Here is a 14,484-nt window from a genome sequence, read left to right as displayed (position 1 = left end):
TGTCTATATTCCTTGGTCTGCAAAATTTAATGTGCTTGAGTTACTTTTCTGAAGAAGGGTTATTTAGACATATGGAAAAACATCTGTTCCATGCAGAAATAAATAGTGTTTGAGTGGTTATACAATGTAAAAGACCATCCAAGGACTCTGTGCCTGAGCATCTCCCATGGTGTGATCATGGCTATGATTTATTGAGAGCAGTGTTTCTCACACTGAGCTGTACACTTGGAGATAAACATATTTGAATCAAATCCTTCAATCATTGATGGGATTTGTAGGTAGAGATCTCTCATGGAATTTTTGTCTCTGGAGGACAAAATACTGCCTGTGTGGTGAAATGTCTGCCTGGTTTATAGGTGGTAACATTCATATCCCTGAAAACACAGAGCTGAGATGCAGAACAGAACAGAGACATGGGGGTTTAAATTATGCATCTTTTACCCTCCCTCCTGCCTTTATTTTGGTGCTTAACCAATGTATAAAATATCAGGCAAGAAAATGAATTATTCAGTGAGTAACTTTGAAGGCAATTTGCTCGGGTGTTTCAGATTCATGTCTGTCTAATAAAGTTTGTCAAATGGAAAGCAGCAGGCCACCCCACAGGTTCTTGTGTGAGGGAGCTGTTGAGTTGTGAAATTCTGACTGATTCTGAACCAAAAATTCCTCAAACTTTCTGGTTTGCGTTTTTTTTGTTTGTTTGTTTGTTTGTTTGTTTGTTTGTTTTTTGTTTTGTTTTGTTTTTTTTTGCTCAGTTCAGCACTGTTTTGCCATTGTACCAGAATAAACAGATGGGTCATTTTGTAAAGGGGAGAAAAATTTTAAAATGTATTTATTAGCTTGTGTGTGACTGACAGGGATGTGGTATCTGCTGAAACATCAATGCAGCATTCCAATGGAGCGTGTCCAGAAAAATAACAACGCATGTGCCAGTTCTTACCTTGAAACAGAGGTAAAGGAGAGATGCAGATCTCTGGGGAGTGTCTCACAGGATGTTCCCTGATTCTGTTTGATTCCCTGGGACAGACCAACTTCTCCTTGGATTTCCTTCTCACTGCACAGGGAACACCCTCCTGCAGCACCCAGTTCCCACAGACAAATCTGTACAGCAGTTAGTGGGCTTAGCTTCAGCTTCTGGAGCACATGTTGGGTGTGTATGGATGCTGCATGTTCCTGTTTGGTAGCAATGCATCCAGACATAAAAATATTTTCCCTTGGAGATCTGCTGGAGTGTGCAGCTGCTGCTGTGGGAGGTGGGAAGAAGAGGAGTGATGTAAATAGGTGGGTAAGGGTTTAGTGAGAACAAGTAAGGTATGCCTTTATAAATTGTTGGGTTCTTCACCATTTTAGAGGGGAAAACAGAGGAGGAGTGGGAAATGTGAACCAGTTATTATTCAGGGCCTTGCATGTTGAATCAGCTCAGAGGCAGAGGCAGCAGCTCAGCGAGCTGCATTCCCTATCTGCGCTCGCAGCGCCGCTCCCGCTGTGCTCTGGGGGTTTTTTGGCAAATTATTTCAGGATTCTGAGCTCAAATCTGTCACTTAATAGTTGTAAAAACCTTCATTCAAACCACCTTAGAGAGGAGTAGCTGAAGGCAGGTTTGGCTTTACAAATAAAACTGGAGTTCCTTTGGGTGTTGCCGTGGCTGTGGTCGGGAGGTTTGGGGTCACAGACTCTGGAGTTTTCATTTGCCAGCAGGGAACTTCATTTAGAGCTGGGGTTGCTTCCTCAAGGGTGGCTGGAGCCAGTTCCATTTGCCCTGAATTCTTGGATCAATGTCCGTACAATTCCCTGTAGGAACAGCGTTCCAGCTCCTGCATGTTGAGTTGTTTGACCGGATGCCTCTGCCCTCAGGGTCACCACTTTGGCAGGGAATTGGGCCATTCCAGGTGATTTTGGTTTTCAGCCTTTACCTCCTTTCATTTTTTGTTTAAAAGAACAAGAGATGGATGATATGAGCTCTGGCTGAGGATAATGAGGAAAAACAAAGTTGTATCATCTCTATCATGAGCAAGTTGGCCAGTAATGAAATATTTAAGAAATGACGGGAAGGTCTTGTACTCAAATATACTGAAATATTTAAGAAGTGATGAGAAATTATTGTACAGAAATGTTAATGTAGAATAATTCTCATGCAACCTGGTGTCACACAAATAAGTCCTTTATCACTGCACCCAACCCCGTTGCAGATCCATTGGAAAGCATAGAAACTCCACTGTAATTTGGAATATTGGACAATTCACCATATTGTAACTGTGGAGAAATAGCAATACTCTTCTGTACAGCAAGAATTTATTAAAATTACTTCCTGCTTCTGATCAGTTTAACTTGTATTTTGTAATATGTATTCAAGGTGGAAAGGGTGCTCTGTGTTGAAAAGTGTACCTGTTTGACAAATTAATTAACATATTACAAAATTATAAAGCCAGTAAATGAGGGGGGTTAAGCAAGACATAGACTGTGTCTGGCTTTCTAGTACTCCTTTTGAATCCAGATCCCTGGATTTCATCTTTATTGAAATGGTTTCTACACAGTAACACAATGGTGAGTTATATCTGAAACAAACTCTCTCTCCGTTTCTCCTAGTCATGAATAATTTTCTCACAGGATCTTTTCTTTGTGCACTTTCTGTAATTATACTGCAGTTTCTTCATTAAAAAAGAATGAGAAAAAAATAGCCAGTAAACACCGAGTCCCTTCCGGATTTATGTGTCTTTCTAGTAATTAGGAAATTACAAATCCCTGGGAGCAGAGTCATGCAGATCTTCCTTCTCCCTTTGCCAACCCAATCAGTTCTATTCTATACAAGAACACGAACAAAAGGCAGCAATCAAAATCAGTTGATTCAATGACCACCTGTTTCTTTTAATTAAAAATAATAATTTACTGTGAATTCCAGGAGGGGACTGAAATTTGCCTTTGAATCATTTTGAACTGTGTCCACGTTGTGCTCTTCTATACAATTACTGAAAAGAGACAGTGGATTGAAAAATTTCAATTTTCTCTAAAGACAGTATTTTTTCTATTTGTGTACTTTCTTAATTCTCTTTAGAGTAGTAAAAATAAGAGTGGTCTTATTAACACAATGGGGAAAGAGATTTTTGTTGTCATTTTTGGCTGGGGTGTCATTTATAATCCTAAAAGACTTTTCTTCTACAGCACTTGAGAATCATTCTTCATTTCTGAATGTCATCCCAACCCTTGAGGCCAGGGAGGAATGGCTGGATTTTGAACTTGTGTGCTGCAGCTGCTTTCAGGTGCTGGTGCAGGTCTGGCAGAGGCACAGCAGGGTTTGCAAAGGCTAAATCATCTGTATTTTTGGTAATTTTGCTTAGTCTTTATTTCCCTACCCCACCAGCACATTACACTATTACTTTAGAGTTGAATACAACTCTATTTATGCTCTGAACACCTCCCAGTATGTTCAGGTTTCCCATCCTGCAGGTGTCAGTGGATTGAATGAATGAATGAATGAATTCTTTCTCCAAGTTATTCCTTTGAGTCACTCCAAACTTCACATTCTGCCTGGAGGTAGATTCCTGGAAAGAGCCTGGGTGTCATTCCTCACCAAGCAGGAAAGCACACTCATGCCACTCCTGTCCTCCTCCACTGCAGGAAGGAGCTCGGTGTGTCAGCCTGGGGAAGATTTATTTGGGTGCTTGGCAGGTGGATTTGGAGCTCTGAAGTGTCTTGCAGCTGGGGAGGAGTAACCCCATGAACCAAACCCTGCTGATTTGCCCCACTCTGAGCCCAGTTTGGGCTCAGGAGTCTCAGAGATCCCAGCCAGCCTCAGCCCTTTTGGGGTATTTTTGATTTTGAACCAGTAGAAATCTGATTTTTAAGTCTGATCTTTTATTTCACTTTTCTGAAAGCAATAAAACTTTCCTGCACTGCAGCTCTGAGAGAGAAAATATCAAACAAGCTTTAAGCATTTTTACATTTTATATTAAAAATTTGTATGATCTTAATCCTTCCCAAGAGTCTCAGATTCTCTTTGCTCCCACTCTCACTCAGCCAGGGAAGAACTGAGCTGGTGACCAGTTAAACAAGGACTTTTTCCTCTTCCTTGCTCCTGAGCTCTGGTGACAGAAACCATATTTTAAGCCCTGGAAGTTATTTCCAATAGACACATCTGGCTCCTTGGCTCTTGCAGCTTCAAAGCTGAAGCTGTTTTCTTAAATTAAGATGCTGAGTAAATCACCAATCAATATTTTTGTTTTCTCCATGCAAAAATAAATAGCAAACAGAGGAGGGTATCTCAGACAGGTGTGGTATCTGAGCAGGATCCTGGATATTGTAGTCACTGCTTGGAAGGTGTTCAGAAAAGCTGGAGACCTTCAGAGAGGGAAATTTGCCTGAGGACAGCGTGGGCTGAATGTAGGATTTGGCTCTGTGCAGAGCAAACCACACTCAAATATATTCTCAAGTATGTTTTATTAACTTGGTATTCGCTGGGGGAAGTTGAAGCTCTTTTAAGGGAAATATATGCAGTACAAATTGCAGTGGTTTCATCGGTCTGCTGCAGCAGATCCACACTTCTGAAGATTTTTGGAGGGGGGACAAAGAAAGATGTAGGATTCAGTGGTGCTGTCACAGCAGGGAATGGTTAAAGGCTGTGTTTTAAAGTGGGGAAAACACCTGCCAGTCCTTCTGGGCTTTTCCCTTGGTAAAGAGGAACAGTGAGCTCCTATCTCTTCTAACTATTTCTAAGCTATTTTGCATATCTGGAATATATTGTCACCCCTGTTTTCAGTAGAAACACAAACATGCCACAATTTTTGCTACTGACATTCAGGAATTACTTTTTTCTTTTGTCTAAGTTTGAAAATGTTAAGCTTTTTTTCCTGTACATCTTTTAAATAAGCAACTACATATATATATATATATATATATATATATATATATATGAAAGTTTGACCGGGGATGAAGAATAATCTTGTGGTTCTGTTATGGAAATGCAATATGGAAAATTTGGTACATTTGCATTTCTTTACACAAAATTGTTCTTTGTTGTAGTAGGCCCTGGTACAACCTGAGGACCTCACAACTCATCTGCAGAACTCCTTTAAGGTTTTTTTTGTAATGGATAATATAATTCTCAATTGCTCCAAAAATGTTTTTACACTTGCAATTTTGCATTTTCTGCTTCTTCATGATCACAAAAATAGCTGTTCAGGTAAGGCAAAAAAATCCTTTCACCAACCATAGGCAATTTTTAATAAGTTAATCTTATCTCCTGCCTAACACCTTGTTAACATTCATGTGTTGGCATTATGACTAAACAGGATCTTTTTTCCTCACACCTTAACCACCAGCCCAGGCTCTGGCACTGACAGGTCACAGCATCACAGAATGGATTGGGTTGGAAGGGACCTTAAAGCCCATCCCATTCCACCCCCTGCCATGGGCAGGCACACTTCCACCATCCCAAGCTGCTCCAAGCCCTGTCCAGCCTGGCCTTGGGCACTGCCAGGGATCCAGGGGCAGCCACAGCTGCTCTGGGCACCTGTGCCAGGGTGTGCCCACCCTCCCAGCCAGGAATTCCTTCCCAATCTCCCATCCATCCCTGCCCTCTGGCAGTGGGAGCCATTCCCTGTGTGCTGTCCCCCCATCCCTTGTCCCCAGTCCCTCTGCAGCTCTCCTGGAGCCCCTTTAGCCCCTGGAAGAGGCTCTGAGCTTTCCCTGGATCCTTCTCCTCCCCAGGTGGGCTCCCCCAGCTCTGCCAGCCCTGGGATCATCCCGGAGCCTCCTCTGGGCTCTGCAGCAGCTCCAGCTCCTGCCTGTGCTGCAGGTGGGGCTCGCTGGGCAGAGGGCAGAACCGCCCTGCCCGGGCCGGGGCAGAGCCCAGGGCACGGCGGGTGCTTGGCCCTGCTGACACAGCCAAGCTGCATCCCGTGAAAAGAACTCCCAAATAATAAATAACCTGATGTGAAACCTCCACTGATGCACCATCCTGCAAAGTGGGGCTTGTATGTTTTAAAATGAAAGGCAGTGTGGTGATTTAATGCCTGCAGAATTATAGCAGGTTTGGCGTTGCTATATCAGGGGGAATAACATTCTGATCAAAAGGGAGCTTTTAGGAAGAATTCTGAGCTGTAATGCTCCTGAGCTGTTTTGTGCTGTGTTAAGGCACAGTGTGACATGTGCTGCTGGTTAACCATGCACTTTCAATTATTGCACACCCCCGCCTCAGAGCCACAGGAATGATGGAATGGCTCCTCACAGGGGGGTGCTTTCCATTGCTGTTCAATAAAGGAAATGGGCTCGTTTGTGCTAGACAAAGGAAGAAGGCAGGGATGGTGGCAGGGGGGCAGGATGTACCTCAGAGGCAGAAGATAGATGGAAAAATGTGTAGGGTTTGGGAGATGCCTCTGTGTTCTTCTGCTTCCCTCTGCTGGAGTGTGGCAGGATTCCTGGCTGAACCCCTCTGAGCTGTCTGGGCAAGTAATTTCTGCAAACTCATTATTTATTTTGTTCCTGCTCCACTTTTGGGTTTTCTCAGTCGTTCCACCTGGTGCCAGTGTGTACAGCCCTCTCCTGGTGGATCCCTCCCTCTGGGGCTGCTCCTCTCCGTAATCACATCTCAGCTTTGGGACCGATGGATAATATTCTGATTTCTGCAGAGCTGTGTGGGGTGTAGATGCCTGGTTCACCTCTATAGGGGTGCTACATCCATGTGTGTCATTGCAGACTCTGAAACCCTAGTTTATAGAAAGCATACAAATGCAGAGCTAAATTTTTGTCAATGCAAAGATTTTTCAAAGAAAAACAAAAAAATGCCCGTGATGTCAATTGTCCAGAAATTTTTATCCCATTTAATTACACTGTATTGCATTAAGTTGTACTTACAAAAATGGAGGACTGGAGAATTCACTTTTTAGCAGGAAAATAACACGAATTTTAATAGAGTACATCATTCATCACTGCTGAACAAGTACTTCACCGTTGCTTTCCCAATGCCACTTTCCCCACTCAGAACTTTGATGGATTTTGGAAACAGAAGTAGGTTTTCCCTTTAGAGTTTCACAATTAATCTATGCCAAGTTTAATGCAAAGTTCAATTCTCTTGCAAATAGCAGCCATTATTTGGCAGTTCATCTGTCAGATCTTGGCTTGGCTCCCTGTGTTTACTACAAAATGGGGCTGCCAGCTCTGTTTTGGGAATTATTGAAAGTTTACATTGAGGAAAAAGGGATTTTTGAAGAAAATTTACAGGAGCTAAGGACAACATGATTTCCTCTATGATGCACATAAATTCATTAATGCATATTTAACACTGGGAAGTATGAACCTGTATTAACAACTGATAAAATAATTGCTGTTAATAGAAGTAATTACAGCTGGCAATGTAGTAATTCTTATTAATTATTATTAATATGATTGCTTGGAATTAAAGTGTGAGGTATAGATTCAAGGGTAGTTCTTAGTGCATGAGGAATCCTTGTAAATATGGGAATAAGATAAAAACTTTTGTCAACTGTGATGGATGGATAGTGATCTCTGGGCTTTTTCTAGATGGTCTTGGACTTGATTCCTAAGTAGGAATGCCTTCTGGACTTCACATTACCAAAAAAATAAAAACCCCAAAAAACATGGGATTGAAGCAGAAAATTGGATAAAACACTGATGAAGAATGCATTCTCTTATGTGGCAGGCTTTAAATGTTTTTTAGGATATTCTATTAAAGGGATCTTAAGAGAGAGATTTCCTTTGAAAATTCCAGTTCAGGAGTAGTTTTGGTACTATTTTCCATTGTCCTCTTCTTGTTATGAAGGACTGTGTGTGCGCATATAAAATAATAGCTAATAACAGTCAGAACATATTTGCTTCTCCTTACAAAATCTAATCCATATCAAAATTGTTGATTTGAAAGGCCCCACAGCAGGAATTTTCAAACAAGAATAAAAAACTAAGAATCAATATAGAAAACAAACACTGATTCAAATTATATACATTGAGTCCTACAGGGCTCAAAACTCAAACTCCAAAAGTTTTTTCCAGCTTGATTTATTTATATATTCATGTGGCTGGGTTTTGTTGTTTTCTAAGAATGTTTTTCCTGGGATTTTGTAGCCACACAGAGCTTTGTAGTCAGGCAGGAGCCCTCACTTCTGTTGGTTCTCAGTGGGTGCAGAACATTGTCCTTACATGTCACAACATTTGTAAGCCACACACACCCCTGCTTAACTTAATTCCAGGCACATTCCATTGTTTGGAATGAAATTATTTGGCAGTGTTCTATAATTTCAGTCTAATACACAGGTTCACTCTATTTAGTAGAAATTGACTGTAATAATTTCCCATAGTTTGGAATGAAATTATTTGGCAGTATTCTATAATTTCAGTCTAATACACACGTTCACTGTGTTTAGTAGACATTGACTGTAATAATTTCCTCCCCCTCTATACCATTACTTTATACTCATAAATAGCACTTGTGCCAGACATCAAACACAACTTTAAAACTCTGCTTATTCTTAGGAGCTGTGGCTTTTGTCCTTCTCAGCCACAGACGTCTTACCAGAGTCATGTTTAAGTGTAGATATTTATAAGCCAACAAGTCTCCTTCTGTCATCTAAACAAAACAATTTAGGGAAGAATTAACTTCCCAACTGTAATTTAAATTGTTTGGAAGGCACATAGGCACTGAGCCACCAGAGAACCCTTCTGCACAGCCACGTTCCCATGACCCTGAGCCACCAGACCCGTGGCTGTGCCTTTAATAAATAATGAAACAGATGTTCTCTGGAGCCCTGGCTGTCACTCCATTTAGGTTTGCTGTGTTTACAAAATAAATACAGTTGGTAGCAGTTTGCATTTCATGTCTCAGACTGTACAATGAGAAGAATTCTTGAAAAAGTTTTGATTTGAATTTGTGATGTAAAGTCTTTACTTGGTATCCTGGGTGCTCTATGATTTCCTTCCATACAGTGAAAAGTAGTGGTTATAGATTCACTGCAAAACTCACAATCAATACCAAAATGAATTCACATGAAGAATGCTACCAAAACACTAAAAGCTTTCACAAAGGGTAATATGGCAAAATAGTAAAATTTGAAGGCACAATTTTGCCTTCTCGTAGTCCTATTTTTGTGAGAATTACTAATCAAAGCTCCCAAATTTCTTCAGAAAGAACTTATACTAGAGAGCTCTTTTTATTTAACAGTTCTTACCCAATACAAAGGTATCATACAAAATGTAGACAGAAGGGAAACATTTTAATGTCTCGTTTTGCAGCTGTGTTTTCATTGAGGGTGTTTTAGACCTGGCATTTCATAATTTCCGAGGTCTTTCTGAAAAGACTGTTAGCAAGGATGGATTTCAAAGCCCAGTGTGGTTTTTAATGAAGTGTTGCTGCTCTCCCCAGTTTCTGCTGTGCAGGGATGGTTCTGACTGAAGTGCAGCTGGGGCAGGGAGGGGTCATAAAGGATTTGAGGATAAAGAGGGTGTGCCCAGGACAGGGCCATCACCACGTTTGTTTTGGCAGTGCACATCTGGAGCTCTGCAATGGGCCTGGCATGGATGAACATATGGAAGATGTGGTTTCTTCCTCTGAAATAAATGTTCTTGGTTTTCCAGAGGGGACCCTTATTCCTACAGAAACAGCAGATGCCTTTGGATGTGTTGAGTGTTTAAGTGATTTGGGTGTATTCCCTTTCACTGGGCCTAAATTAGGAAACATTTCCAAGCTGTTGGCGGCCTTAAAATGTCCTCACTCTTAATGTCCCTGCTCAAAAATCAGATGGGTACAGCAATCTCTGTAAAATATTTACCATATGCCACGTTAGAATTCATTCCCTTTCATTCACAACAGTAGAGATTATAAAGTTGCAGCGTTTCAAGATGATCTCATCTGTAAAATCCTGGTTTTACAGTCATTGGAATGTATTCCAGATTAGGCCATGAGCAGTTTATTCTCAGTTCTGCTGTATTTTGTGTCACATTTCAGAACAGCGACAGTAACATTCTGTAATTTGTCTGGGAGTCTTCAGCCACAGGCTGAACACTGCCATTAAACTTTATGTATGTGAGCAGTCAGTAAATGAATTTTAGTGTCCATAAATCATGGGAACAAGCCTGAGCTGATGCATTTTTTCTTACAGCACCATAAAAAGGAGAATTAGGAATTGAGGGCAACGTGCCTGTGCCAATGCAGGTACCAATGCAGGTACTACTGCAAGGCTGTGAACAAGCTACACACTAAAACAAATTTTCCTGCAGCATAATTTGCAAAGCTGGAAAGCTTTTGGTATTCGAAGAAGTAAATTAAAGGTGTGTCAATTTATCTTTCAGGACTTAGAATCTGTGTTTGTTTTGCCTGCAGGATCCCAGAAGCAAGCACAAGTTCAAGATCCACACCTATGGGAGCCCCACGTTCTGTGACCATTGTGGGTCGCTGCTCTACGGGCTCCTGCACCAGGGGATGAAATGTGACAGTGAGTGAAGTTTTCCTTCTGCTGCCAGAGGGCTCTTCTAGAAAGGAAGTGGAAGCCCTGGATAACAGCTTCTTACTTCGTTTCTCTGGAAAATACAATTTCAAATGTCAGCTATTTATAGTCTTGGTATATTTCAAGTGGATATTTTAGTACTGTAATAACTTAGTAATTAAAATCACCTCTTGTGCTGAGAACATGGTGTACTCAGTTGGATGTGGCTGAAGAGCCTTTGTCATGGCAATTTTGAGAAAACCTCTCTTTGGACTGTCTGGGTGAATACACTCTCAAAGACTGGAATTTCAATTCAGTTTTTAGTCAAGGTCTGGTATTTTCCTTGTTTTTAATTTGTCTTGGAAGACTCCCACTATCAAAACCTAATAATCAATTAAACCCGCCTTCTTTCATTGCTGACGTGAATGCTCTGTTTTCTTAATCATATTCCCAGCAAGTCTCTATTCCATTTTCACTTTTTCCCCTCCTTGCACTTTGTTAATGATATGTTTAGCTTTCTAGAGTAGATTATTCTATGTTCTGTTGTATTAACTCTCTACAGAAAGTATTGCAAGATGGAAACCAGCCGTGGCATTTGGTTGAAAACCAGGCAGCTGTAATCTGAAAGTCTTGCCAATAATTAAGCATTTAGTCTTAATTTTCACTTTTATTAGATTTTCACTAAATTTTTGGCTTCTCATGGGTGTCTGAACCATTTTTATGTCCACAGCCTGTGATATGAACGTCCACAAGCAATGTGTGATAAACGTCCCAAGCCTCTGTGGCATGGACCACACAGAGAAGAGAGGAAGGATTTATCTGAAAGCTGAAGTCACTGGTGACAAACTGGAAGTTACAGGTAAACAGCTCCTTTTGGAGTGTTTCAGGTTTTACAAAAGTGTGATACACACTGTGAGTTTGTGTACCTTGGTCAGATCTTTGTGCATTAAAGCTGCTGACAGAGAATTTTCTTCCAGAAGGGTGAGGATTTCATACAACATGGCTTTGGATCAAGAAACTCTATGAAGTTGTGTTCATACAAATAAGTAGGAAAAAAAAGGAAATCTGTAGTAACAGCTTTAAAAACTCAGAAATATTAGTTAGAAGATCATTGTATTATCAGTTTTCCTTGTCAGAAGCAGCCCAGCAGGATGAGTTGCTGTTCAGGAAGTTGCCCATCATTTTCAGAGCATGAGAGATGCACCAAGCCTTCTTCAGCTGAGGAGTTGTTTCCTGTATTTGAGAGTATTGAATAAACAAAGGCAACTGGGATTCAATCCCAAATGCTACTCCCAGTGAGTTTTAAAATTGAAAGAGATTCTTTAAGTTTAAGGTTACCAAGATCAGGAGGAGGCAGAGACAGAAATAAAGGGAAAGGAAAGGAAAGGAAAAGGAAAGGAAAAGGAAAGGAAAAGGAAAGGAAAAGGAAAGGAAAAGGAAAGGAAAAGGAAAGGAAAAGGAAAGGAAAAGGAAAGGAAAAGGAAAGGAAAAGGAAAGGAAAAGGAAAGGAAAAGGAAAGGAAAAGGAAAGGAAAAGGAAAGGAAAAGGAAAGGAAAAGGAAAGGAAAGGAAAGGAAAGGAAAGGAAAGGAAAGGAAAGGAAAGGAAAGGAAAGGAAAGGAAAGGGAAAGGGAAAGGGAAAGGAGAAGGGAAAAGAGGAAGGGGAGGGTGGCAGTTCCTTTCCTTGGAGTGGTTTCTCTGGGTTTTGTGAATAACCTGTGGCTGTGCACACCCAGAGGTGCACACCCACACCCCCCACAGACCCATCCCAAGCCTGGAATTCCAGAACACACTCCATGAAGCCAGAACAGGATACAGTGCTTTTATTGCTGCCTGTCTGGTGTTGTAAAATGGAATTGAATTTGGGGGCAAAGTCAGAGCAGGAGAAATTTGGAGGTTTCTTAGAACATCTCCTTTGCATAGAGAAAATCAGACCATCACTGAATTTTCACAGCTTCCAGACCCAGCAAACTACCCTGGTGACAATTATTCCTCCTTGGCTTTGTTCCCTAAATCCAATTACCTCCATATTCTCCTGTCAAAGCCTGCAAAATGCATTGAAAAGGAGAAGTTTGATAAAATTTAGTTAGAAAGGATCAGAATAGATCCCAAGTGATGCTTAATTGTGGCTTAACTTCTCAAAGAGCTTCCTGTCAACGTGGGAGGGGGAAATTTGTCCAAGGTACTGTCATTAGCAGAAGGTGGTTTCACTTAGTAATGAGGCATTTCAGAGATGGTGATGCAGCTTCTAAAAGTAATTGTACCATGAGAGGGAATTAATTTAAAAATCATCCGAGTGACAAAATCTAATATTTGCTTTATTCTGGGCCGCTTTGCAGCAAGGCTCTTAAATATGGCTTAAACTTTCTGCAATAATGCACACAATTTGACAAATAACCTGCTTATTTCCTAATGATTCAGTTGATTTTTAATCCTTTTAGGGACAAAAGCGTTTATCACAAGTCATTGTGGAACCAAGGCATTGCAAAGTGATTATACAAACAAGGGTTCTTTTAGTTTAGAGTTTTATTTGAAAAGGTCTTGTCTGAGAGGTGAGCATGGAAAAACTGTAACAGATATTTTACAGGTTTTCTCCATAGGCTCTTTTAGGTGCAAGTGTACTTTGCAAATGGCATTTCTATTGTATTTATAAATAAAACATTTCCATCCCCCAATTAAGTAGGTTTCTGGACAACAAGAACAATGTTTACTATAACTTTGTTATATATAAAACAATTACAGTCATGTTGTGGTTGAGGCTTGTCAGCACTTCCAAGCTTGCTTTAAATAAAAATGACAATTGTCCTGAAAGCAAGCTGCTATTTTGGTTTTTACATTAAAAATGCCATATGGACCGAGCCAAAATGACATTTCAGGTGCCTTTTGTGTGTGTTTAACTGAAAAGGAAATTAGCAATTGCCAGTTCATGGACATATTACAAAATGCAAAAATATTCATCTAGAATGCCATTGCTTCTAAAATACTTATTGACAAAATCTTTGTTAGAATATGCAGTTCTCAGGGCTCCCAGGCACAACATCACTGCCTTTAGCTTTGGGAAAGGAGGTGAATTAAATGTCCAGGAGGTTTAGAAACAGCAGGAAAAATAACCAATGATTGACTGTTTGGTTTGAGCCTTTGTGTGAATCTGTTTCAAAGGAACTGCTCTGTAGGTGTGGAACTCCTTCAGTTGAATTCCCCAATACCTCTGCTCTGCGTCCTGTTTGGGTTCTTAATTAGTTCCTGCTGATTCCTTCCCAGCCAGCCTTGATTGCATGCAAAACAATTTGTGCTGCTGAAGGGGACCTGCCCCTGGTGCTGGCAAATTGCAGCTCCGTGGGCATCCCAGGCGTGCCAGCCCCACCAGGGCACGGCTGGCAGAGCTGCGGGCTGTGCTGCTCTGGGCTGTGGTTTATCTGCTTGCATCTAATCTAATCTGTTACTGACCTGTGGTTTATCTGGCACATCCCAATTTCTCTTCTCTGCCTGCTTCTTTGGGGGGTTGGTGGTGCCTTTTGTTTCCAAGAAGCCCCCCCACACACACACACACTCTGAGTGTTTTCCTGAGAACATGTTGGAAATAGGGCTGGCTTTTAATTCCCAGTGAATTCTAGGAAGGAGCTGCCCAGTGGCTCCCTCAGATTATCCACAGTCTCCAATTTGGCAGGTTCTGAATGCAGTTAATGGTGGGAATAATTCAGTCCTGGGTATGAACACATTTAATTCCAATTAGTGAAGTCAGAGCTTCAGCCCAGGTGCATCAGTGTGGACACCCAGGTTTTTCTGGGAACTGCAGAGGCTCTGCAGCATTTCTTCACAGAGGAGTTGGAATTTTGCATTGATATCCTCTGCCATAATCTCACCATTTTCTCCAGGGCTGCTCAATCTGCCCCATTCAATGCTCATTTCTGCTGTAATTCTTAAACATCAGTGGTTTGTTTTCAATGGTTGAGTTACTTGCTTGGGAGTTGAGTTGAATATTAATAATTTATGGCACTTGCAGTACAGAAATGTGGTAGTTTTCTTTTTATAGAAACACTCTTGCATATTTCTGAAATCTCT

The 14,484-nt window shown here is 41.0% G+C and overlaps 1 protein-coding gene across 2 annotated transcripts in view; it reads left to right on the top strand.

Annotated features, from left to right (window-relative positions):
• PRKCA (protein kinase C alpha) overlaps positions 1 to 14,484 on the top strand; it is a 141,261-nt gene that overhangs the window by 80,397 nt on the left and 46,380 nt on the right. For both annotated transcript variants that reach the window (XM_021537232.3, XM_021537255.3), the window contains exons 4-5: positions 10,322 to 10,433; positions 11,155 to 11,283. In XM_021537232.3, coding sequence (XP_021392907.1) covers positions 10,322 to 10,433; positions 11,155 to 11,283 — 241 coding nt within the window. The remainder of the gene's footprint in view (positions 1 to 10,321; positions 10,434 to 11,154; positions 11,284 to 14,484) is intronic.

The sequence above is a fragment of the Lonchura striata genome, chromosome 19 (assembly GCF_046129695.1).
Source record: "Lonchura striata isolate bLonStr1 chromosome 19, bLonStr1.mat, whole genome shotgun sequence".
Taxonomy (NCBI): domain Eukaryota; kingdom Metazoa; phylum Chordata; class Aves; order Passeriformes; family Estrildidae; genus Lonchura; species Lonchura striata.
Note: the sequence above shows the minus strand (reverse complement) of the source record. Positions and strands in the feature narration are given on the sequence as shown.